This window comes from Schizophyllum commune (genome assembly GCF_000143185.2).
Source record: "Schizophyllum commune H4-8 unplaced genomic scaffold SCHCOscaffold_9, whole genome shotgun sequence".
In the NCBI taxonomy this organism is placed as follows: Eukaryota; Fungi; Basidiomycota; class Agaricomycetes; order Agaricales; family Schizophyllaceae; genus Schizophyllum; species Schizophyllum commune.
Window position 1 is genome coordinate 154,567 of NW_026089546.1, and position 23,646 is coordinate 178,212.

A 23,646-nucleotide genomic window follows, 5' to 3' on the forward strand; every position below is an offset into this window, starting at 1 on the left:
CTTTTGCGACGAATACTATCCTCAGTACGCATTCACAGGCTCAGAATTTGTCTGAGGAATGAGGAAGAAAAAACAGAAAATCAGAGGCAGAGGAGTGAAAGAGCAGAGTTGTATGAAGGTGGCGCGAAAAGTGAAGCGATGTCGCGTCGACCGTCCGCGTGACCGTGGCTGCTCGCTCTTTTCCGAACTTGTGGCGTCAACACATCGATGCGACCGGGCTCTCGGTGTCCTTGACTGGAGGACGTTGACACCGTCCGGGACACTGTACACGCCTCGATCTCGTGAGCCTAGCCCTCTTCCAAGCAATGAACATTTCGAAGGTCCTTTGTCAAGGCCCGTTCTGCGTCATTTCCCCGCGCCGCGCACCCAGGCCTCCGAAATGCAGTCCAGCAACCAACTCGCCTTGGCAACTGTGGCGCACCTCTCGTCTCCTGACGCGGTCACCCGTCCCGCGAGGAACATGGCCGAGGCGCCCGCCACGAAAAAAATCGCTCGCGCGTCATACGCTGTAGGTCCACCACGCGGCACCCGCCAAGCACATGAGACCGGCGGCAAACAGCCACATGCCCGGCGTCCTCCTTCTCTTCTCGGCACTCCCTTTGCGCGCGCGCATGTTGCGTGCTTGCTCGTCATGCTCCCCCGTCCCTGTGCCCCTTGCGCAGCCGCCGTCCGGATTAGGTGCCCCTTGTTGGACATTGCCGCGGGTGATGATACGGAGGGACCGCGCCTGCTGGTCGCCCGGCCGACCCCCGGGCCTCGTTTGTATTCCCGTCGCGGGGAACTGAACCCTCCCACATGAGCCGCTCCACCGTTTGATAAACGCTCTACCGCACAGGAACAGCGCGGCGGCAGGCCGCACCGCCCGGGGGGAGTATTTGCTGGTTGATTGATATACTGGGCTCCTTGTTCACGCTTTGTTTCCCCCCGTCATTGCCGGTAGTCGCACACGATCATGTCGCGCGCGCAGATGCAGGACCCCGAGAAGCTGAAGGCGGTCGACGTGAAGGACCAACTGGCGGACGATGTGGACGAGCTGGACACGGAGACAGGCGTCGATCGGGCGTATGAGCTCAAGTGTGCCCTCGGTGCGTAGCTAGCGGTGTCCGTCTTGGGGGACAGTGTGGCTGACGACGTCTGCCAGTAAATCGCACGCTGCAGGAAGAGTACGTTCCACTCGATCGCGTGCAACACTCTCTAACCTCGTCTTAGGATTGGCTTCGGTCGCTACCAGCTCGAGCTCTTCGCCCTCACCGGCCTTGGTTGGATGGCCGACAGTGCGTTGCTACCTCCCCCCCTCTTCCTCCCTACGTCCATGCTCTCCCTATTGTCTCCTTCACCTCTCCCTTCCTCTTCCCCCTCTCCCGTCCCCCCCCTCTTGCTCCTCTACACTATCGTCCCACTTACCTATGTCCCCGTATTCTCGACCAGCATCTAACCTCATTCCCCAGACATCTGGCTCCAAGGCATCGCCGTCGTCCTCGGGCAGGTCCAACAAGAGCTCGACCCCACGCGCATCGAGTTCGCCACGCTCGCGCTCTACGTCGGCCTCATCATCGGCGCGTCGACATGGGGCGTGCTCGCGGACGTGATCGGGCGGAAGTTGTCGTTCAATGTGAGTAGGTGCTTTTCAGTGAGCTGTGAGGTCGACGTGCTTCGGTGCTGGGTCGTGGACGTGCTTTGGCGCTGGGTCGTGGACGTGCTATGGGGCTGGGTCGTGCTGTGACGGCGAGGTGCATCGGTATCACCGTGCTCGTCGGCCTTCGCGACCAGCACACGACCACCGCTATCGTACGCGCGATTGCGGCTATCGCGCACACGACTCACTAAACCTCACTCATCATTGGCCATCTACTTCTCCCCGCCTCCCGCTGATGCTTCCCCGTCAACCCATTGATTCTCCATTCTCTCTATCTCCTCTGTGGACCCCGTCATCTCCATCCATTGATTACCCACCTGCCGGCCTTCCTATAACTCTCGCTAGCATGCTTTAGCCGTTTTTCTTCTCCCTCTTCTCCCTCTTCTTCCTCCTCTCTCCCTCCTCTCCACCCTCATCCAACTTAACCGACTAACCTTCACCTTCCAGATCACCCTCTTCATCGCCGGCGTCTTCGGCATCGCAGCGGGCGCGGCACCCAACTTCACCGCCTTTGGCGCGCTCGTAGCTTGTGTCGGGTTCGGGATAGGAGGGAATCTGCCGGTGGACGGCGCGCTGTTCTTGGAGCACATCCCCCAATCGCATCAGGTGCGTGTTTGCGTATCTGCTTTGCACTCCTACGTATCCGCGTCATGTCCCTCTTCTCACCCATATCTCCCACTGGTATCTGTATGCTTCGAATCCCACGAATCTGGGAAGGCGTTTCCCACTTTATCTCCCTTCTTTCTACACGCGTCATCACATCCACTCCATGTCTCCGTGTTCCCCACGCGCCTAGAAATCATCAGTGGGAAGACTTTGACTAAATATCCCTCCAGTGGACCCTCACTCTCCTCTCTGCTTGGTGGGCCATCGGGCAGCTCGTTGCCTCGGTCGTCGCATGGGGCTTCATCGCGAACTACTCGTGCGACCCCAGCATCGCGCAAGGCGAGTGCATGAAGGCGGATAACATGGGGTGGAGATATACATGGTGAGTAAAGCGGTTTCTTCCCCTCACGTATTCAGCGTGAAGTTACACGGCACGAAAACTGATATAAACCCACAGCTACCTCCTGTGAGTACCATGGCTCGCATCGCACAGGATGGCGGGTACGCTATCTCTGCATGAGGACCATACTTACACATACTCGCAGAGGCTCGATCACCTTCCTCATGTTCGTCGCGCGCTTCATCATCTTTGACCTGCAGGAGTCGAGCAAGTACCTGATCGCGAAGGGCCGGGATGAGGAGGCGTTGGCGGTGAGTCTTCTTCTTCTACGTCTTCGACGGCCTGCCGCTTTTAGTGAAGTTCGTTGCTAATTCTGTCTACTCCCTCAGGTCCTCCAGCACCTCGCGAAGCGCAATGGGCGACAGATTAGCCTCACGATCGAGGATTTCAAGAGCATCAAGGGCGGTCAGGTGCATGTGACGACGAAGGATATCTTGCGGAGGACGTTCTCGCAGATGAATCTGTGAGTAGATGGATCTTCGAGGCTTGCGATATCGTGCGTAAATGCAGAGGTTCTGACGATACACGACCTTTCAGCTCGCACATCAAGCCCCTCTTCGCCGGTCGGAAGCTAGCGATTAACACCAGTTTGACGATCCTGTTATGGGGGTAAGCAGCTATGTATTTCCTGGCCCCGAGCTTCGACTGACCTGTGCCTCAGTCTGATCGGCCTCGCGTACCCGCTCTACAACGCCTTCCTCCCTCTCTACCTCGCCGAGCGCGTCGACGCGGACTCCTCCACGTACACCACCTACCGCAACTACACCATCATCTCCGTCGTCGGCATCCCCGGCTCCGTCCTCGCCTGCCTCATCGTCGACTGGACGCGGGGCGGGAAGGACGCGGTGGACGAGGAAGAGGGCAGCAGTGTCGAGGGTAGCGAGGGCGAGAAGACAGACGCTGCGCCCACGAAGCGCAAGACGAAGTTCAGCCTGGGCGGCCGGAAGCTGAGCATGGCGATCAGCACGCTGCTGACGGGGATCTTCCTGTTCCTGTTCACCACGAGCGCGAACGAAGCTGCGGTGCTCGGTTTCTCGTGCGCCTCAGGTCTCACGCAGAACGCGATGTACGGTGTTTTGTATGCGTATACGCCGGAGGTCAGTGATCGTTCTCCTCCGTCCTAGCTCGACTGTGAGCCGCATCAGACCACGCGCTGACACTCCCCCAGGTCTTCCCCGCCCCTCACCGCGGCACCGGCGACGCTGTCTGCTCCGCCTTCAACCGCATCACTGGTATCCTGGCACCCGTCATCAAGATCGCCACGACCTCGTCCGCAGGCGGTGCTGCAGCAGCGAAGGCCAACGGGCCGATTTTCGTTTCTGCATCCCTGTTCGTGGTAGCGTCGATAGCGATGACGCTGTTGCCGATCGAGGTGAGTTCGCGATACTGGCTGCGGCGGAAGCCTGAAAACTGACACTGGGCCACAGACCGCTGGAAAGGCCGCGCTATGAACGTATTCACGACACGCTCATGACTTTCTTGTATTCCACGAAAAGCGCGCGCCTGGCGAAATATCTATGCCCGCCCGCTGTTGTTGTACTAACTAATGTTATCTCATTCAAATCATCTTTATGATCTATATCGTCTTAGAGGCCTGTCGTGTCCTTGAGAGTGCTGTGTTTGAAACCGTGACATTCGAACCGTGACACTGGCTTCTTCCCGGTCATCAGAGGACATGCACGTGGCACCGGCAACTCAACTCTGTGTTCACGTTTATCACTATCGAGCGGGCTTGACCAGAACGTTGTTCGCTGACTTCCACACTGTCCGACGATGAGCAAGAACAGCTGAGAGGGTGGCGGCGAGACCCGCGTATCACAAGAAATGTGAGAAAATCGATGATTTGTGCAGTATGAATGTCGGCGTGCGCGCGCAATGCTGCTGGTCATAGCAACTGCGCGCCAAATTCGAAGTCTCAGGCAAGTCTCCGAGACTGAATCCTTGCTTACAACCATAATCTTATCGAGTTCCAGATGTTATCGATGCCCTGATCGACGCCTTTGAGGAAATCGAAGAACGTACGCGTCGGAGCCTCTTTCATGCTAGGCAGCGACATCCAACCGAGCATAAGCAACAAACCGGCCGGCGTGGTTTGCATTTCAATCAAACCAATTGGCCCGGACACCCTCATCTGACGCATTCCGGACCAATCACCCGCTGAAGATCACTTCGAAACCCTCGACGGGTCATCTCACCTTCGCCTCGTCCCCCATGAGTCACCCTCTTCTCGACCATCCGCAGCCGATCCCAAGCTCACTACCCACGAATCCCGGACGTGCCTGAACGGATCAGCTCTCGCTTACGTGTAAAGCCCCTGAACGCTCATTGTCCTCCCAATCGGGCCATTGCACCGGCGCGCTCTGGCCATCGTGCTTTTGGAGTCCGACCATTCATCCGCAGTGCGGCGTCGTACACGAGGCCGCAAACGAGATCATAAGCCAGCTGATACCAAATGGGTCATGATCAAGGCAAAGGGCCAGGGGTATAAAGGCAGAGGACCAAAGGGCAGCTTTGCTCGTCGACCCGCCCCGCAGCTTTGAGCAGTGACCGTCGGTGCCTTTGCCCCTTCGCGCTGTCTGCCACTGTCTTGCCACTCCCCTAAACCAGTCTCCTACGCTTCTCATGGCAAGGTGAGTAGAGGATACCCACCGCTGCGCGACGTCGAACTCATGCATCTGCCAGCGTCAACACAGACACGCGCGCGGTCTCCAGGGGCCCACGTACGCCCACTAAGTCCTTGGCGAAGACGCCCTCGGGTCGCTCCGTGATTGAGGACGCAGAGAACATCTACGTACCTTCGCCTGAGGTCGATCGCTACTCGTCAGTCTTCGGTCTCAAGTCCAATTATGGGTCCGATTTCGAAATTGTGCGCGAGATTCCTCGTACTCTAAATCTCCAGAGCTGATCCCATCGCTATAGACCGACTCCTTCACGAGCTCGGACGGATCACCCATCCCTCCCCCGAATCGCCGCCCGGTCCTCCAGACCATTTCGCCCTCACAGTCCCAGGATTCGATTCTCCCGAGCGCGAAGTCGAGCCCAATCCCTGGGATTTCGAGCCAAGTTCTCGGAAAGTCCAATCCTCCGCGCGCTAAGAAGGGCCTGGCGCGCACCGAGACGATCGTCATTCCCGCGAGCGATGCGTCTGGTGCCCAAGGTAGTGAGCAGCGCCAGCTGCCCCCGCCTCCGACGCAGCAGTCGGCTGCACGGCCCCTACCTTTGCCTCCCAATCAGCAGCTCTCGCCTCCCACGCAACGTGCCCTTCCCGCTGGCCGGTATTTGGCTCCCAGCAAGCAGAACGCGCTGCCAGCTGGTCGGTTCTTGGTTCCCGCCAAACAATTCCAGCCCCCGCTGCCTGCCAAGCAATACCAATCATCTCCTACGGTGGCTCAACCCAAGACATCGACCACCGACGCGCTCGCTCGGCCTCGTCCCATCCGCCCGTTCTCAAAGCCGACCCTGCCTCCCGGCTCGTACCCGGTGCCGACGAGGCCCGCTCCGCCGCCTCCTGCGGACAAGAAGGTGAAGCGGAAGCCGGTCGTCTATCCGCAGGGAGTTGAGCCTCTTGTGGGAGCCAAGGGTGAGGGTGAGAGGGTACATAAGGGCGCTAAGGGAGAGTTGGGCGGTGATGATGGTGCTGCTAACAAGACGAACGGCGACGTCTTCACCCTAGGGCCTGCAAGGGACCCGGTGTTTACCCGCCCGACGCATCCCAAGCCACTCCCTCCGTTTCCCCCTGCTGTGCACGGGGCTCAGCCGGTCTTCACCCGACCGGATGGCCCGCTTCCCCCTCTCAAGATCGACGCCACCTCTCGCGCCCTGCTGGCCAAGATCACCCCTTCCCAGCCCGCCAACACCGACACGCACGCCACCTTCTCCCCAGCCCAAACCTCCTCCTCGCCGCGCCGGCGCCCGCTCCCTCCTCTGCCCGCCGCTCCTCCCTCGTCGCCGATCGATGGCGTCCCGCCCGCGCATCCTCTGGTTTTGCCCTCGGCTGGTCTACCTTGGTCCCCTCGCGACATCGAGGAGAGCATCGAGCGAGCGCGGCGCGCCCAGCTCGCATCGCGCGTCGATTGCGCGTCGCGCTTCGATGAGCCCTGCGGGTGTGCGGCGCACGTTAGCGTGGGCCGGGCTGCCCACGCCCACGCTGCCGACTCTGGCGAACCTGCCCGCGTCCCGGGCGCCATCCACAGGAACATCTCCGAGTGGGCGCGCAGCGTGCAGGCGGGCCTCGCGCCGGAGGATGCGCCGGAGGTGTGGGTGGAGGAGGCGGTGGGTGGGGGTGAGAGAGCGGTCGAGGAGGACGAGGCGACCGATGTCGAGGACGAGCAGGAGTACCGCGACGGGGCGCCATACCCTGCCCTCGGGAGCGAGCCCTCGCCTTCCCTCGACAACGGCCCGTCCCCCGTCCTCGGCAACGGCTCTCCCACCTGGAGCGTGCAACCGCGCCGCCCCGCGTACGACTTCTCGGCGATCGCGAGGGCCTATCTCTCCTCGGCCGCGGATGGTCGCTCTGCGGTTGGGATCGATCAGTCGGACGAGCTCGGTGACGGCATCGCCAGACGAGGCCCGCTTTCGACCATTGAGAAGGCCGCGTCCTACGCCCACGCACGGACTATCGTCGACCCCGCGCCCACCTCTCCTACCGCGCAATCCGACGTCTCAACCGAGCCCGACTCCACCGGGCCCTCCGACAGCGCCTACGACGCCTCGATGAGCTCGAACCAGGAGTCGTCCTCCGACCAGGGCTCGGATCGCACGCTGGCAGTGCCCGGACGCGCGTAGGGGGTGGTCGGCTGGAGGTTGTGCGCTGTGGTCGGCTGGAGGTCGTGCGTTGTGGTCAGCTAGACGACGTTCTTGATTCTCCTTTGCTATCTTTTTCTGTTTTCTCTCCGTCGTGGTTCTCTCTGTCCTCACCAATGTTCTGTTCATCGTCGGTCAACATATTCGTACTCACACCCTTCTAATCTAACCATTATAACCCCCTCCGCTTCGTTGCTTCCCCGTCTACCTACTCACAGATATTATCTATCGCTCTATGCTTACCTACTTTACTCACCTATTTGCCTATCGTTACCACTTGCTATGCAATATATGCGAGTTCCATGCCTTGTTTTATAGACTAGGTTGCATCTCCCGCAGGTCCCGGCTTGATCTCGTCGGTGGACCTCCTCGCCATAAGTTTCGGTCAAGGTCAAAGAGTTCTCTCCCCTTTCCCCAACTCTCTTCGACCGTCTCTCTTCCTCCCACCCTCACATTCAAAATGAAAGCGACACTGTCCTGATTACCTTGCTTGCAAGGTCTCTCCCCGTCCTAATTGAAGCCTGTTTTTTCGCAGGCACAATCAAAAGGTCAACATCGCTCAATAAATGACCGAGTGCCTGGTGCTAGAGCCGCAAGCAAGGTCGAGAATCGGCGTAGCCGGAGCTTCCTCTAGTTCACAAAGACGGCCTGAAAAGACAAGGCTCGATAAAGATGAACCCTGCCGAAAAAATGCACTCAACACGTAGGCCTTACACCTCCTCGGCGGGGAGTCGAACCCCGCTCTCCCGCGTATAATCCACGCTTCCAATATGAATGACAGGCGGGTGTACTAGCCGATATACTACCGAGGATGTGAATGGTTGGTACAATAGGAAATATCGATACAGTAGCTACAGTAAACGGGAGGAGAGTGACGTTCAAGACCGGAGACGACGGGAAGGAGGACAGGAAGATTGGCAACACGGACAGGGACGGTGTCCTCCACTTGAAACAAACTCCTTCCCGTACAAGCCTGTGCCTCATGTTTCCTGGCGGACTCCTACTTGCTCGCTGGTGATCGCTTGTCGCGGGCCGCTGAGAAAAATGGCAATTCGAGGCCATGATGCCAGCTGCCCCGGAGAGGCTCGAGCTCTCGATCTTGTGATCTCGTAGACAACGTCCTAGATAACAGTCACACGCCTTAACCATCTGGGCCACGGGGCAGGTGCGAGGGGTGATTGAAAGGGCATTGAGAGGAGGAGGGAGCGGGCGATCAAAAGCGATGGAATGGGGACGAGGAGAGATGAGATGGGGACGAGGAGCAGCGACATCGGACGAAGGGGGAAGATAGGGAGGAGGTGAGGGAGGCTGAGCGAGAGGATTGGGGTGCAAGTCCAGTCTGTGCACGCAGTCATACGTGACTCTAAGCACAGCGAGCCACCGAGCACAGCGGGCCACGTCCTTTTTCGCGAACCGCCTTTCTCCTCGTCAGTCGCCCTCCTTTCTCCTCGTCAGTCGCCCTCCTTTCTCGTCAGCCACCCTCGCTAATTTGAGCGACATATCGAGCTGATGGTGCCGCCAACTCATGGATGCTGAAGACAGCCGCTGCTGACAAGCCTCTGGCGTCGAGTCTGTCGAAGAAGTTGCAGTGTTCAATGCCGCAACGTTCCATGTGGTCGGGATGGGCTGCAGCGTTCCATGCGGTCGGAGGAGCTGCAGCGTTCCATGCGGTCGAGAGGCTGCAGCGTTCCATACGGTCGAGAGGCTGCAGCGCTCCATGCGGTCGGAGGAGTCGCAGCGTTCCATGCGTTTGAGAGGGCTGCATCGTCGAGTATTGCCGGAGTTCTGCGACAGAACATACTGCAAGGCTTCAGCGACAAGTGTTGTTCGGAGGATCATGGCATTGAGCCGCACGACGCGGACGTACGTAACGATCAGCGTGCCTTGGGCATAGACATCGAAAGGACGAACGGCCAGAGGGGCGACCGAGGCGAAGCCGAAGTCCCTTCGAGGTGAGCCAAAGTGCCGTCGAGAGGCACTGGTCGTGTGAGGCAGGGCGGCGCGTCTTGGACCTTGGCGGTAGCGCGAGGCGAGTGCATTCAGCGACAAGCGAGTACATCAGGCGCGACGCGAATACATACGTCCAGAGAAAGCGAACTTGACAATGAGTGGCGCAAGTTTCAGGAAAGGGCCGTAAAATTGGTCGGAGGTCTGTAAACGCCGTTAAAAGAGTACTAAGCCTTGGTAGGAGGGGTCCAAGCGTTGCAAGAGCAGAAAGAGTACGATAGACGCAAAGGCTCACGACAGACGCCAAGGCCAAGGGGCGCGGTGAAGCCAGGTGGCTGGAGAGCGCAAGATTCGAACCCGCCTCCACTGCCGTCCAGCCCTCCTCCACTCCCACGATCACGCGCGCTTATCAAGGTTCGAGTCGGGCGATAGCAAGGGTTGCCTCCAGCCACCGTAGCACGACTTGCCTTCGGCTGCCATATCGCTCGGCCTGCTCTGCTCGCGCAACCCGACTTTCTGCTTTCCCAATCCGACGCGTGTCTGCTTTCCCAACCCGACGGGTGTCTGATCAGGAATACAGAATCAAACTTGTCTGATTTTTGTGTCTGAACCACTGGGCAACCTGATCTCTCCGACCCTTGTCGGTCTGCGCTCTCGTTTCGACGTTCTGCGACTCCGAGTCCGCTGCCCAAGCAACCACTCTGCCCAAGCAACCACTCTGCGAAAACATACCTCCTGTGAAAACATACCTCTGCGAAAACATACCTCTCTGCGAAAACATACCTGTCTGCCAAAGCATACCTTCCTGCGAAAACATACCTCTCTGCGCTCGAGCCGCGGCCCTATCCCAACATGCCCCCACCCACTCCCTTCCGCCCCGCGCTGCTCGTGATCGACATGCAGAACGATTTCTGCCCGGGGGATGGTGGTGAGTGTGTTTTGTCACTTTGCGAGACGGTGTATATGTCATCTTGTGAGACGGTGTATTCCCGATCCGTCGTACGCGCCAATCGGTCGTCGTACGCGCCCAATCGGCCGTATGCGAATGCATCATTACGACTCGAATCCATCACTTCCACTTGCATCCATCCCTTCCACCTCGCCTCACTCCGCTTCGTCCTCGCTTTCCTCATCCACGTCTGCCTCCCTCTGCTTCGTCCCTTCCGCGCCCTCTCTCCCTCATCTGACCCTCAACCTCTCTCTTCGCCCTTCCCTCCTCCCCCTCATCTGACCCTCCTCCCCCTCATCTGGCCCTCGACCTCTCTCATACATACCCAACGGCCTCCCTCAGACATACCCAACGCCCTCCCTCATCTGTCCCTCCTCCCCCTCGTCTGACCCCCAACCTCCCTCAGACATCCCACCCGGCGCCCTCCCCGTCCCCGGCGGCCGCGACATCATCCCCGCCATCAACGGCCTCCTCGCGCGGCCTGCGTTCGTGTACAGGGTGGCGACGCGGGACTGGCACCCGAGGGGGCATGTGTCGTTTGCGGAGAATCATGAGGTATGTTCTTGCATTCTGGTGTCGAGTGTTCTCTTCGTGCTGGTGTCGGATATTCCCTTCATGCTGGTGTCGGATATTCCCTTCGTGATGGTGTCGAGTGTTCCCTTCGTGCTGGTGTTGAACAAGATACTGACGGAGGACAGGGGAAGAAAGCTTTCACCGACTCCGTGACCATCACGCACCCCGAAGACGTCGGGAAAGGGGGTGGGGACAGCGGGAAGGACGCCCCCAACCCGACACGGCGCGCGTATACGACGCGCCTCTGGCCCACGCACTGCGTGCAACACACCTGGGGCGCAGAGCTCGTCGCCGGCCTCAATCTCTCAGCCTCTTCTGCTGTCGATAACGCGAACGAAGAAGGAAGGGGAAACGCACCAGCCGTCGACCTCATCCCCGCCAAAGGCGTCGACCTCGACCTCGTCCCCGCCAAAGGCGTCGACCTCGACCTCGTCTCCGCCAAAGGCGTCGACCTCATCCTCGACAAGGGCACCGACCCGCGCGTGGAGATGTACTCCGCGTTCTACGACCCGCTAAAGGTAGAGGATAGCGGGCTGGCGCGGAGGCTGAAGGAGGTGGAAATCAAGGGGGAGAAAGGGGTGGAACAGAAGGGGGAGAAAGGCATAACGCACGTCTACGTCGTCGGCTTGGCCTATGATTATTGCGTGCGGGCGACCGCGCTGGACGCGAGCGCAGAAGGTACGCGGTTCAGCGTTTCTATGTCCTTCGAAAGGTCAAGGTCTCCAGGAGGAGGCAGATCGCCAGGAGCCTGCAGGCGGCCCAGATCGCCAGGAGCCTGCAGATGATCTAAATCCCCAGAAGTTTCTGCAGACAGTCTGACGGCCCACCCAGGCTTCGACGTCGTCCTCGTCCGCGACGCCACGCGCGCCGTCGACCCCGCGCCCGACAAGTTGGCCGCGCTGGAGAAGGAGCTGGAAGGGAAGGGCGTGAGGGTGAGGGGGTTGGAGGATGAGGAGGTGAGGGGGTGGTTGGGGTAGGGGGGGAAGGATGGGGTAGGTTGAACTGGGAAGAGAGGGAATGAGGTTCGGCAGAGAGAATGAGGTTTGGAAAAGAGAGGAGACGGCGAACGAGGTTGATTAGAAAGAGAGGACGACGAACGAGGTTCATTGGAAAGAGGGGCCGGGCTTAGGGGGGGACGGGGGGGGGGGCAGAAATGTATACCGTATCGGGTGCGGGTCAGGGGGAGGTGGCAGAAGAAGTCAATGTAGTATAACATCAGAAACCCAGCGCGGACGTACATATGAGCATCAGCCAGGATCGCGGGAGAAGCTGGTGCAGGGCAGGACGGAGAAGCCCGTCTAGGGCAGGACGGAGAAGTTGGACCAGGGCTGCAGACGACGAGCGCGGAGATCGGTCTGCGGACGGGGTCCATTCTCATCGCGCACATCTTTTTCGACGCTCATCAGCAGCACGATATCGTGAGCATCCCTCGACTGCATCGCGCATCCCTCGACTGCATCGCGCATCCCTCGAGCGTATGCGCGCGCCCCGAGCGTGTCGTACCCCCCTCCAAGCGAGCATGCGACCCAACCGGATCCTTCAAGTGCGCCCTCTTGATGCTTGCGCCCTCTTGATGCTTGCGTTCGAACTGCGACGCTTGCGTTCGAACTGCGACGCTTGCGTATCGCACACGCCTCTTGCGTATCGCACCCGCCTCGAGCGTATCGCACCCGCCTCGAGCGTACCGCACCCGCCCCGAGCGTATCGCACACGCCTTGAGCGTATCGCACGCGCCTCGAGCCTATCGCACACGCCCCGAGCGTATCGCACCCGCCCCGAGCGTCTCGCACACGCCTCGAGCGTCTCGCACACGCCTCGAGCGTGTCCCTCTTGATGTCTTGCGTCCGAGCTGCGAAGCTTGCGTCCGAGCTGCGAAGGTCCCGCCAGAGGGACGAAGGAAGGCTCGTCGATGCATCAGCAAAAGCTCGTCGACGCATCAGCAAAAGCTCGTCGATGCATCAGCGAAGGTTGGTCAATGCATCAGCAAAAGCTCGTCAATGCATCAGCGAAGGTTGGTCAATGCGTTGCACTAGCGAAGGCTGGTCAATACACCACCGCTCATCTGCTGTCTCCGCGGATCCGTTAGCAGGCGCGCCATGCGCAAGGCGAACGCCGAGCGCGTCCTGGCCCAGAGGGGACGCCGAGCGCGTCCTGGCCCAGAGGGGACGCGAGAACGTAACACCCAAAGCGACGCCCATCTGTAGGTGTTTGTCTGTGGGTTGCGAGGTGAGGAACGATGGAGGGGGAGGGTTGAGGGAGTATAGCAGATGGAAGGGCATAGGATTCAGAACCGGGCGGGGATGGAGTGGAAGGAGACAGGGAGAGGATGGAGCGAAGAAGATAGGGAGAGGAGAAGGGGTGGAGGGGTGGACGGAACAGGCATGATCAAACTGACCATTAGATCTTCAGAGATCGAGGAGGGGGTGGGAGGCAAGGGACGGGTGGGGCAGGGAGGGAGGGGGGATCAGGGAGGGGCGAAGAAAGGGCAGGAGTTAAGAGAGCAAAGAAGAGGAGGGCGTGCTGGGAAGAAGGGGAAGAGGGAGGTGGGGGAAGAAGGGAAGGAAGGTCGATGCCATCCAGCATCGTGTTTTCACGATGCGCGGGGCAGGGCAGGGCGAAAAATAAGGATACGGCGCGGCCAGAGGGAAGGAGATATTGCCGTGCTTTGGCTTCGGCCATCGAATAGAGATAGGACGCGCGGGGTGGATATCAGTCTAGAGAGCTGGCGGATTGTTTGGCGGCGCATATAAGATTCATGGATGTGAGGGGGTAGTGGGCGGGATGACGAGGTTCAGCGTGGACGGGCGCGGGAAGACGGCGTGTGGAAGGGCAGTATCCTGGAAGGAGAAGTCCGGTGGTTTTCAGCGCACCAGTCAGAGGTCAGACAAGTATAACCGTCGACGCGTCGATGAGCGCGAGAAGCTATCGCACAGACGCGCCACCCCCACCTCCGCGTCGACGCGCTCGCCCGATGTCCCATGACGGGCTTGCGCCCCATGACGTCATTACGCACGCGGCCATCACGCGGCGGGGGCGCGCCTGCTGGGCGGCGCCTGTCTGGCTTGATCCTGCCTTGTGCTTGACTGTTGTCGCGCTTGGTTCTGCTTGTCCGTCTTCGGACCTCCTGTTGTCGCGCTTGATCCTGGCTGCCGAGTAGTGAAGACGCGCTTGACATTACCGACTTTGACGACGAGCGACCGCCTCTTATCCGACCGTGCGTGCAGTCGACCCATCCGTGCTCGCACCCGATCGACCGACCTCGTAGCCATCCGACAGTGCTTGCGCACCCAGCCAGGCCTACCTCGTACGTGCGTCTGCCTCACCCGTGTGCGACATCGAGAGCTTACTCGCCTCCGCTCCATTGACCGCTTCGTGTCACCTACTCGACCGACCGCTTCCTGTCGCCTGCCCAACCGACTGCCGCACGCCGTCCGTCCCATCGACCGCAACCCCGCCCGTGTCCCTCGTGCCCACCGCCCACATCCGTGCACGCCCTATCCGCCCACACAGCACTCCTCTGACGATCGACGATCCATCCACGCATACACCCACTACCACCACCGTCACCGCCACTGCCACAAGCCACCTCCTTCAACCCGCAAGCCACTACCCTCCACACGCCCACCATGCCGCCCGCACCCACCGCACAGGACGCGCCCCTCAACGTCAAGCTGCTCCTCATCGGCAACTCGTCCGTCGGTGCGTGCGTTGACTTGCGCGCGCGCGAGTTTGTGCTGACCATCCTGCGTCCTTCGCCACTCGCACCCCACGTCTACCGCTCTCATCTACAACCTCATCTCATCTCAACAAATGTGCACCGTCACCTCCCGCTCGTCAACCCCCACTCCCCTCCTCCTCACTAACCCCTCCTCACTACCCCCTTCCCCACCCCGTCTCCCAACAAATCAAAACACTCCCCCCCTCCCCGTCCCCCAACAAATTCCAATACCTCTCTAACCTCCGCTCGTCACAACTCTAAATAAAAACCACCTCTACCCGCTGCTCGTCAACCCCCACCAAATATCAAACTCCCCCCCCCACCCACCAAAAAAAAAACTCTAACAGGCAAATCCTCCCTCCTCCTCCGCTTCTCCGACGAGCAGTGGCTGCCCGAGGACGAGGCCACCGCCACCATCGGCGTCGACTTCCGCGTGCACAAGATGGATGTGGGGGGGAGGAAGGTCAAGTTGAGTATTTGGGTGCGTGGTTGTTCTTCTGCAAATTATGGTGTGTTTTTGGGTTTGGGTGCTCTGCGTGCGTTCGTTCCGTTCTTCGAGCGTTCGTTCCGTTCTTCGAGCGTTCGTTCCGTTCTTCGAGCGTTCGTTCCGTTCTTCGAGCGTTTTTTCGTCCTCCAAGCGTTTGTTCCGTTCTTCAAGCGTTTGTTATCATATTGCGCTCCCTCCCCACCTTCCCTCCCCTCCCCCTTCCCCACACCCTTCCCCACACCCCCCACTAACACCCCCTTCCAGGACACCGCCGGCCAGGAACGCTTCCGGACCATCACCGCGAGCTACTACCGGGGCGCGCAGGGCGTCGTGTTGGGTGAGTATTGATAGGCTTCTCCCGATAGCCCCTCCTCACCTCTCCAACCCCTCCCTTCCCCGCCTCCTCTCTCGGTCCCCCCCTTCCTCGCCTCCTCTCTCATGCTTCCCTCTTCCCAACTTTCTCGGCCGCCTTCCCTCTCTCATGCTCCCCCCTCCCTCTCACACCTACCCTCGCCCCCCCTCCCTCGCCTCCCCTCTCTCGCCCGCCTTCCCGACTTCCTTGCCTCTCCATCTCCTCCCCCTACCCACGCCACCCCCCCTCCCACTCCCTCTCCTCACGCCTCCCCTCTCGCCCGCCTCCCCCTCCCGCCCATGACCCATACCCCCCACTAACCACCCCACCCCCAGTCTACGACGTGACGAACCGAGAGTCGTTCGAGGCGCTGCCGCGGTGGTGAGTGGGGCGGTTCATATCTTGATATTCCTTTCCTTTGTTTTGGTTTTTTGCTGAACGCTGATGGTGTCGTGGTGCTGAGCGCCGATGGTGTCGTGGTGTTGAGCGCCGATGGCGTCGTGGTGCTGAGCGCCGATGATGTCGTGGTGCTGAACGCTGATGGCGTCGTGGTGCTGAGCGTCTGGCGTGGTGCTGAGCGCCGATGACGTGTTCTTGTCCCCCCTCCCCTCCCTCGTCCCCACCTCTCCTCCTCCCTCGTCCTCACACCCTCCCCTCTGTCCCTCTTCATCTCTCGCCCACGGCGTGCATTGTCGCCATCTCTCGCGCACATCATCATCGCCTGACGACTTACACACACTTTGTTTCCCTCACGCTCCTCTCTCCTCGCCCCCTCCTCCTTACCTCCTCCCTCGCATCCCTGCTCCCCTCCTCTGCTCCCCTACCCCTCTTCCCTTCGCCCCTCATCCTCCCTCCCCCCTCCCCTCCTCTGCCCCCCTTCCCTCCTCCTCGCCCCCTCCCCTCCTCGCTCCCCCCACCCCCCACCCTATACGCACCTTCCACCCGCATACGCTTCTCTTCGCCCTCGCGCTCTTGCATCATAATTGCTTTCGCGCTCTTCCGTTGTTACGCCCCCCCGCTCTTCCGTTGTTACGCCCCCCCGCTCTTCCGTTGTTACGCCCCCCCGCTCTTCCGTTGTTACGCCCTCACGCTCTCATCGTTACGCCCCCGCTTTCATCGTTACGCCCCCGCTTTCATTGTTACGCCCCCGCTTTCATCGTTGCGCGCACGGCGCACATCATCATCGCTTTCGCGCTTTCAACGCTCTCGCGCTTTCATCGTTACGCCCTCGCGCTTTCATCATTACGCCCTCGCGCTTTCATCGTTACGCCCTCGCGCACATCATCGTTACGCTCTCGCGCTCTCTCATCGTCACGCCTCTCCGTGCGCTGTCACCCACCCTCACCCCCCTCTAAAAACTAACCCACCGCACACGAAAAACTCACCCACCCCCCAGGTACGCCGAACTCGAGACCTACGTCCCCGCCTCGGCCGCGAGGGTGCTCGTCGGGAACAAGGTGGATAAGGCGGGCGGGCGGGAGGTGAGTGGGGTTTTTGCACTTTCGTTCGTACCACACCCCAACATCCAAAACCCACACCCCTTCCCCCCACCGCCCATCCCCCCTCGGGCTCACTAACCCTCCCCAATCACCCTTACTAACCCACCCTCCCCCCTCCCCACTCCTCACTCCTCCCCCCCCCCAATTCCCCACTGCCCTTCGTCCCCCACCAACCCTCCCTTCATCCCCCATCCCGCTGCCCTTCGTCTTCCAAATAAAAAGTATCAACACTAACCCACCCACCCCCACGCAGGTCCCCACCCCCGAGGGCGCGGCCTTCGCGGCCAGGATGGGCAGTCTTTTCGTCGAGGCGAGCGCGAAGACGGCGGAGGGCGTGCGGGAGGTGTTCGAGAAGGTGGGTTTTGGGGGACGTTTCTTGGTGGGGAGGGAGGGCGGTGTTGAAGGCGAAAAGGAGGGGACGTTTAGGTGTTAAAGGCGAAGAGGGGGGGGTTGGGTGTTGGGAGGGGGGGGGGGAAGCGCGCGAGGGAGCGTGTTTCTGCGGAGCACGCCTACCGCCGTCTGTGGCGCACTTCGCCCCCAGCGAGGCTTCGTGTTATGTGTCGGGCATCGCGCTGTGTGTCGAGCATCGCGCTGTGTGTCGAGCGTCGCGTTGTGTGTCGAGGGTATGAGGCGCGCACCAAGCTAGTCGGGCGCGCGCCGCCGCTGAAGGAGGAGGGCGTCGAGGGAGAAGGAGGAGGGCGCCGACGGCGCGCCGCTAGAACTGGGCGTCGATGGCGCGCCGCTACGACAGGGCGTCGACGGCGCGCTGCTGCGAAAGGGCGTCGACGGCGCGCTGCTGCGAAAGGGCATCGATGGCGTGCCACCAGGAAAGGGCGTCGATGGGGCTGGCAATGAAGAGGGTTTCGCCGAGATCAATCAGTCCACTGACGCTCGCTTGCAGCTCATCGAGAAGATTCTCGAGGACGGGGGATTGGTGGGCGCGGGCGAGACGAGGTGAGCTTAGGAATCCGTCGTGGCGCGCTGAGGCATCGGTCGTGGCGCATATGCGTGTATGCGACGCTGGCGCATATGCGGGGCATCTCCTGTCGACCGAGCGCGCGCGCGAGCCTACTCGAGCTCCTGTCGAGTGGCGCGTACACGGGCCTCATCCTGTCGACTGACCAACACCTTTCTCCAGAACCGACCACGGCCGCGGCGGCGTGCCCGGCGGCGTGCAGGTCGTCCGGCTGGATGAGGCGAGTGGGAATGGCGCGAGGGATGAGGGCGGGTGTGGGTGTTAGGGTGGGTGTGGGGTGTTAAGGAGGGAAGGGAGGTGGGAAGGGGGAAGGGGTGGAAGGGGGGATGGTTTGAACGCTCTTTCTACGATATGACTTACGACTGTCTGGACTGTATAATATCTGATTTCTTCTCATGCGCGTTCGTCTATCATCTGCTTCTCTGCGCGTTGGTCTATCATCTGTTTCTGTGTCCGTCCTTGGATTCCTGTGTCGTGGAATTGCCAGTGCGCGTCTCGCCGGTACTGTTATGCGTCTCGCCGGCGCTATCATGCGCCTCGTCGGTGCTGTTATGCGCCTCGTTGATGCTAGTGTGTGTCTCGTCGGTGCCATCGCGCGCCTCGTCGGTGCCATCGCGCACCCGGTCGTCGCGCGCCTGGTCGGTTTTATTATGCGCCTCTTCAATGCTGGGATGCGTCTCGTCGGTGCCATTGCGCTCGGTCATCCAGCGCGCACACACTCATCCAACGCCTCCAGAATCTAGCACGTCCCCGATTCAACACATCCTCGGTAGTACACCACCAAGCACATCCTCGGTAGTATATCGGCTAGTACACCCGCCTGTCATGCATTGTTCGATCGCTCGCTACGCGGGAGAGCGGGGTTCGACTCCCCGCCGAGGAGGTCCATTACCCATATCTGCAGTTCCTTTTTACTGGGTATGAAGCTATGTTTTGTTTTCGAGGGCGGAAGGAGAGGGCGAGGGCGAGGAAGGAAGGAGGGCGAGGAAAGGAGGATCGGAGGGCGAGGGAGGAAGGATCGGAGAGCGAGGAAGGAAGGATCGGAGGGTGAGGACAGAGAGAGCGAGGAAGGAAGGGTCGGAGAGCGAGGAAGGAAGAATTGGGCGAGGGAGGAAGACAGTTGTTGGATGTGAGGAGGTGGGACATGTTCGCTCGGCGACTATCAAATCAAGTGTGTTCAGTTTGTGGATGCCTCATTGCTTATCCCAAGTGGCTGTCTACTCATTTCATGTCACTCATAGGTTGTAGTAGGTGTTTATATCCTAGTGGGTGTTTATATGTATAATGCTAATCAACATCCCTCGCACGCTAATCAACATCCCTCGCTTCTGGCTTGGTCCTCACCCTAGCGCCCGAGATTGTTCATCATAATTTCGGGACCCTCTCTTCTGCCTACCCTCTCTACTACCTACCCTCTCTTCCACCTACCCTCTCTTCTACCTACCTTCTCTGCTACCTACCCTCTCTACTACCTACCCCCTCTACTACCTGCTACCCTGTCCACTACCTACCCCCGAAGCGGCGCGTACCACTCGTCCAATCTCGCCTCCCACGATGCCTCGGGGTTGCGGTGCGTCGAGGGCGGCGGTGAAGGAGTCGGCGGGTTGGGTGCGAGGGATGGGCGAGGCGGGTTGTGAGCAAGGGATGGACGTAGTTGCGGGGCCGGGCTGACGCTCTTTGGTCTTGTGTTCAGCGGAAGTTCGGTCTTCTTTGTGGCCCGAGTCGTTCTCGCCTTCGGCCTCGTGATGGTCCTCGCCTTCGGCTTTGCGGTAGTCCTCGCCGTCGTCTTCGTCCTCGTCCTCGCGGTCTTCTTCGTCTTCGCCCTCCTCTTGGTCTTCGGAGACTTCTTCCTTGTGGTCGCCGCTGCCCGAGTTGCCTTGCTCGCTGTTCTTCCCGTCGCCATTGTCCCCTCCCTCTGCATTGTCACCCGCGTCGCCTCCACCCGCGCCGCTGTCACCTCCACCCGCGCCGCTGTCACCTCCACCCGCGCCCCCTTCCCCTGCCCCTCCCTCACCACCGTCACCGCCCTTGGCCCCGTTCTCCTCGGCGCCGTCCATTTCCCTCACCTCCTCGGTGCCGTCCATGTCCCTCATCTCTTCGGCGCCGTCCATCTCCCCTCCCTCCTCGCCATCATCCCAGACGCTTTCGAGCTCATCATCCCAGACGCTTTCGAGCTCATCTTCCCACAAACTCATCGCAGCCTCCCCCTCCCACCTCCCCCCCTCCCAGCTCGCCACGCTCAGCTCCCCCTCCCAAGTCCCCACGTCCAGCTCCCCCTCCCAGCGCCCCACGTCCAGCTCCCCCTCCCAACTTCCCATCCCCATGTGCGCAGTGTCGCCGCTCGCACACCCAGTGAGCGCGTCGAAGCTCGCAACCCCAGCGAGCGTGTCGCCGCTCGCACGCCCAGCCTCCTCCCAACCCGCACACCCCTCCACCGCAGCGTCATAGCTCGCACACCCCTCCGCCGCAGCGTCATAGCTCGCACACCCCGCCAGCGCCGCATCGAAGCTCGCACACCCCGCCAACGCAGCGTCAATGTCCTCCCCAAACGCCTCGCAGGACTCCAAATCGGCGAGCCGCGCGTCGAACGCGGCGTACCCGTAGGCGTCGGCGGTGTTGTAGGCTGTGGTTTGGGTGGTGTTGCAGGCTGTGGTTTGGGTGGTGTTGTAGGTGATGCTATGCGTAACCGCGGAGTGGTCCTTAGGCGTAATCGCGGAGTGGTCCTTAGGCGTAATCGCGGAGTGGTCCTTAGGCGTAATCGCAGAGTGGTCCTTAGGCGTAATCGCGGAGTGGTCCTTTTTGAAGTCGAGGGTCATGTTGTCGGCGTCACGAGAAGGAGCCTCGACGTCGGCGCCACGGGGGGAGCTCTGAACGTCGGCGCCACGGGGGGAGCTCTGAACGGCGGCACCGCGGGAAGAGCTCTGAACGGCGGCACCACGGGAAGAGCTCTGAATGTTGGCATCGCGGGAAGAACTCTGAACGTTGGCACCACGGGGAGAGCTCTGAACGGCGGCGCCACGGGAAGAGCTTTTCCCGTCGGCACCGCGAGAAGCAGCCTTGCTGTAGTCGGGGATTGCGAAGTTGAGGTCCGCGATGATAGCCCAAGGGTCGTCGGCCTTGTTGGAGGTGACAGTGGTGATGTTGTTGGCGCCGAGGCCGTAGGTGTCGACCGCGCCGTAGCCGTAGGTGTCGACCGCGCCGTAGCCGTAGTTGTCGACCGCGCCGGAGCCGTAGGTGTCGACCGCGCCGTAGCCGTAGTTGTCGGCCGCGCCGGAGCCGTAGGTGTCGGCCGCGCCGTAGCCGTAGTTGTCGACCGCGCCGCCTGGCTCGTCGTGATAGATGAGGTTCTCGTCATTGCAGACCTCGCGCGGGACGCAGAGTCCGTCGTCGTAGACCGCGCCGCAGGGTTCATCGGTATCGTAGTCGTCGCAGGGATCGTCGCCGTCGCAGGGATCGTCGCCGTCGCAGGGATCGTCGCCGTCGCAGGGATCGTCGCCGTCGACAGTCCCATCGAGTGAGGTTTCCGTGCCATCTGAGCCTACCCAGGACCAGGACGCCACATCGAAGGACGAAGAGAGTGCATTGTCGCGAGATTCACCCTCGCCAAACCGGGCTTCGCGATACACGGCCGCGCAAGACTCGGCGTCGTTGAGCGTCTCATCCTCCGCGCCGACGACAACGTCCTCGTCCATCGGGTTCTCGGCCGCAACCTCCCCACAATATCCCACTTCCACCTCATCCTCCCACGACGAGCCCGTATCCGCGACAAACGGCACATGCGCCGCGCCCGCGGGCGCGTAGACCACCGCCGGCGTCGTGTACCGGACCGCCCGACTAGCCGCCGGCCTGAGATTTTGCTGCACGTGGGCTTGGACGGAGTGGAGGGCGGAGCGTTTGCGGGGTTGAGGTCCGGACGTGTGCGAGGGTTGAAGAGTGGATTGTTTGTAGGGGTGGTAGCCGTGGTCGTGAGGCTTAGAGGAGTGTTCGTGCGACTCTAGAGTATTCGCCTTGCGCAGTTGAAGCCCCGACATATCGAAGGAATGGCCGAGCAACGTCGAAGAAGAGGATTTGTTTCCAAGTGGCGTCGAGGTAGGCCACCCGAGTCCGAGCGACTTGAGGGCAGCCAGTTTATCCTCACTACGAGGACAGGAGACATCCCGACCGGCGTAAGAAGACGGCGTCCGATCGTCGAAGAGGCGTCCAGTGCGGTCGACGCAGATATGCGAGTTTTGGTCGACGAAGAGGGAGGTCTTCTGGTCGACGAAGGACACCGACGGTGGGTTGACGAAGGGCACCGGCGCCGGAGCATTCTCTTGATCACGAGCACCAGGATAGCCTCGCATCTTGTGAGGGGAGAAGCGTGGATCGAGAGGCGCCTGATTGACGACCAGGGGCATCGCATTCTGGTTGACGAAGGGCACCGAGTGTTGGGCGACGAAGGGCACCAATTGGGTAGTGACGAAGGGAACCTGCTTCTGGTTGGCGGAGAGAGCCAAATTCTGAGCGACGAAGGGCGCCGAGGTCTGGTGGACCAAGGGCGCCAACTTTTGATGGACGAACGGCGCGCCGAGAGACGGCAGGTTCTCTTGACCTTGAAGATTGGAGTAGCTGCGCGTCTTGTACGGGCCGGGGCGGGGACGAAGAGGCGAGCTTTGGGGCATGTAAGGGCTGTTCTGAGCTATGAAGGGGTTTTGGAGTATGTAGGGGCCATTTTGCGGCATGAGAGCGGGTCTGGGGGCGATCGACTGGTTAGATAACTCGCGGGCGAAGACAAAATTGGGACTCACAAGAACATGGTGAGATGAGGTTAGTTAGTCGGCGAGGGAATTAGTTCAGTGGCAAACAGGCTCGAGTAGCAACTGCAATAGTCAGCGATGAGAGTGGAGCGCGACGAAGTTTTGGCGGCGGACTGGTAGAGAAGAAGGGACGCGACGACCAGCAAGCGGAGGGCAAGTGGAGGTCGAGAGCAAGTTGCCCAAACGAGCCATCCGCATATATATATTGAGTCCGTTCATATGGCGACGACATAAGCACGCACTATGTAGATGCTTGTACAACATAGCAGCCAATAATGTACTCACGAGGCAAGCACCGACCAACAAAAACATCACCGTCGCCGGATTTGGTAAGGAATGGTGGGATCGATGCAGGGTCCGTCGCATTCGCGCGCGACATGTGTGGCATTGCTCAGATGCCAAGGCCGGCCATAAACTAGCACTAATCTCGTGCAAGTCCGCATAAGTTGTCCTTCAACGTTGGCGAGGCATGTTCCCCAACAAAACCGAGCGTTGTCGCGCGGGTCCAGGCTTTGCTCCGCATCGGGGTCCTAGCGTTTCTTCGAGCTTTGTGAAGAGAGCGCCATATCTATACACGTCCCTTTAGTCAGGTATTCGTAGACGTCGGGAATTCAAACGGGCCATGACGGTAGGCGACAAGAATGCATTCAGCCACGTGTGTTGTTGATCTGACCATCAATGTGGCACGTGTGCGGAATATGGTCGGTCGGCGCTTGCTGCGAGCTCCCATCGTCGATTATACGCATTTTCGACGTGCTGCGGGGTAACGTGTATACAACTCTCAAAAACTTGCAGACTCGCGACTGTCAGAAGAAACCAAGGAGGACCGTCGCGACAATATTCGCGGAGCTTCGCGCTTGGACTAGCGGCAGATGCGTAAGGCGGCTATCGGTACTTCGATTCT

General features: G+C 60.4%; 7 protein-coding genes and 3 non-coding genes across 10 annotated transcripts; 5 read left to right on the forward strand and 5 right to left on the reverse strand.

The window, feature by feature from the left end:
* The first annotated feature begins 588 nt into the window (after positions 1-588).
* On the forward strand, positions 589-4,218 carry SCHCODRAFT_02633216 (MFS general substrate transporter). Its single transcript, XM_003029121.2, has 13 exons — positions 589-1,085; positions 1,142-1,163; positions 1,210-1,274; positions 1,449-1,612; positions 2,084-2,242; positions 2,473-2,624; positions 2,700-2,708; positions 2,788-2,893; positions 2,972-3,105; positions 3,180-3,251; positions 3,304-3,739; positions 3,811-4,014; positions 4,070-4,218. The coding sequence occupies exons 1-13, from the start codon at positions 953-955 to the stop codon at positions 4,091-4,093; spliced, it is 1,680 nt and encodes a 559-aa protein (XP_003029167.1). The 5' UTR covers positions 589-952; the 3' UTR covers positions 4,094-4,218.
* A 707-nt stretch (positions 4,219-4,925) lies between these two features.
* Positions 4,926-7,753, forward strand: SCHCODRAFT_02356400 (uncharacterized protein). Its single transcript, XM_003029122.2, has 3 exons — positions 4,926-5,272; positions 5,325-5,508; positions 5,562-7,753. Exons 1-3 carry the CDS (start codon positions 5,265-5,267, stop codon positions 7,425-7,427), a joined length of 2,058 nt encoding a protein of 685 aa, XP_003029168.1. The 5' UTR covers positions 4,926-5,264; the 3' UTR covers positions 7,428-7,753.
* Positions 7,754-8,161: 408 nt separating this feature from the next.
* SCHCODRAFT_t188 lies at positions 8,162-8,257 on the reverse strand. The gene has a single exon. It is a non-coding gene; the product is annotated as a tRNA-Asp (tRNA).
* A 258-nt stretch (positions 8,258-8,515) lies between these two features.
* On the reverse strand, positions 8,516-8,609 carry SCHCODRAFT_t187. The gene has a single exon. It is a non-coding gene; the product is annotated as a tRNA-Asn (tRNA).
* A 307-nt stretch (positions 8,610-8,916) lies between these two features.
* SCHCODRAFT_01100031 (uncharacterized protein) lies at positions 8,917-9,210 on the reverse strand (the record flags this gene model as incomplete). The annotated part of the gene is made up of 1 exon (XM_003029513.2): positions 8,917-9,210. The coding sequence occupies one exon, from the start codon at positions 9,208-9,210 to the stop codon at positions 8,917-8,919; it is 294 nt and encodes a 97-aa protein (XP_003029559.1).
* Positions 9,211-9,841: 631 nt separating this feature from the next.
* SCHCODRAFT_02633219 (Isochorismatase hydrolase) lies at positions 9,842-12,061 on the forward strand. The gene is made up of 4 exons (XM_050345758.1): positions 9,842-10,320; positions 10,748-10,896; positions 11,040-11,592; positions 11,746-12,061. The coding sequence occupies exons 1-4, from the start codon at positions 10,245-10,247 to the stop codon at positions 11,889-11,891; spliced, it is 924 nt and encodes a 307-aa protein (XP_050198685.1). The 5' UTR covers positions 9,842-10,244; the 3' UTR covers positions 11,892-12,061.
* Positions 11,995-13,016, reverse strand: SCHCODRAFT_02356428 (uncharacterized protein). The gene has a single exon (XM_050342466.1). It carries the CDS (start codon positions 12,849-12,851, stop codon positions 12,213-12,215), a length of 639 nt encoding a protein of 212 aa, XP_050198686.1. The 5' UTR covers positions 12,852-13,016; the 3' UTR covers positions 11,995-12,212.
* Positions 13,017-14,424: 1,408 nt separating this feature from the next.
* SCHCODRAFT_02633227 (putative ras-related protein rab-18) lies at positions 14,425-18,449 on the forward strand. Its single transcript, XM_050345759.1, has 8 exons — positions 14,425-14,613; positions 14,980-15,113; positions 15,384-15,456; positions 15,807-15,852; positions 16,868-16,952; positions 17,224-17,325; positions 17,872-17,924; positions 18,109-18,449. Exons 1-8 carry the CDS (start codon positions 14,541-14,543, stop codon positions 18,209-18,211), a joined length of 669 nt encoding a protein of 222 aa, XP_050198687.1. The 5' UTR covers positions 14,425-14,540; the 3' UTR covers positions 18,212-18,449.
* A 286-nt stretch (positions 18,450-18,735) lies between these two features.
* On the forward strand, positions 18,736-18,829 carry SCHCODRAFT_t173. Its single transcript has one exon. It is a non-coding gene; the product is annotated as a tRNA-Asp (tRNA).
* On the reverse strand, positions 18,770-22,607 carry SCHCODRAFT_02510307 (uncharacterized protein; the record flags this gene model as incomplete). Its single annotated transcript, XM_003029515.2, has 2 exons — positions 18,770-18,844; positions 19,476-22,607. The coding sequence occupies 2 exons, from the start codon at positions 22,605-22,607 to the stop codon at positions 18,770-18,772; spliced, it is 3,207 nt and encodes a 1,068-aa protein (XP_003029561.2).
* Between the last annotated feature and the right edge of the window lie 1,039 nt (positions 22,608-23,646).

Coding starts and splice junctions, on each gene's coding strand:
- SCHCODRAFT_02633216 (XM_003029121.2), top strand. CDS start 953: ATGTCGCGCGCGCAGATGCAGGACCCCGAGAAGCTGAAGGCGGTCGAC. Junction 1,275..1,448: donor CCTTGGTTGGATGGCCGACA/GTGCGTTGCTAC, acceptor CTCATTCCCCAG/ACATCTGGCTCCAAGGCATC. Junction 3,740..3,810: donor TGTATGCGTATACGCCGGAG/GTCAGTGATCGT, acceptor ACACTCCCCCAG/GTCTTCCCCGCCCCTCACCG.
- SCHCODRAFT_02356400 (XM_003029122.2), top strand. Junction 5,509..5,561: donor ATGGGTCCGATTTCGAAATT/GTGCGCGAGATT, acceptor CCATCGCTATAG/ACCGACTCCTTCACGAGCTC.
- SCHCODRAFT_02633219 (XM_050345758.1), top strand. CDS start 10,245: ATGCCCCCACCCACTCCCTTCCGCCCCGCGCTGCTCGTGATCGACATG. Junction 10,321..10,747: donor TTTCTGCCCGGGGGATGGTG/GTGAGTGTGTTT, acceptor AACCTCCCTCAG/ACATCCCACCCGGCGCCCTC. Junction 11,593..11,745: donor GCTGGACGCGAGCGCAGAAG/GTACGCGGTTCA, acceptor CGGCCCACCCAG/GCTTCGACGTCGTCCTCGTC.
- SCHCODRAFT_02356428 (XM_050342466.1), bottom strand. CDS start 12,851: ATGCGTCGACGAGCTTTTGCTGATGCATCGACGAGCCTTCCTTCGTCC.
- SCHCODRAFT_02633227 (XM_050345759.1), top strand. CDS start 14,541: ATGCCGCCCGCACCCACCGCACAGGACGCGCCCCTCAACGTCAAGCTG. Junction 15,853..16,867: donor TTCGAGGCGCTGCCGCGGTG/GTGAGTGGGGCG, acceptor CCCACCCCCCAG/GTACGCCGAACTCGAGACCT. Junction 16,953..17,223: donor ATAAGGCGGGCGGGCGGGAG/GTGAGTGGGGTT, acceptor ACCCCCACGCAG/GTCCCCACCCCCGAGGGCGC.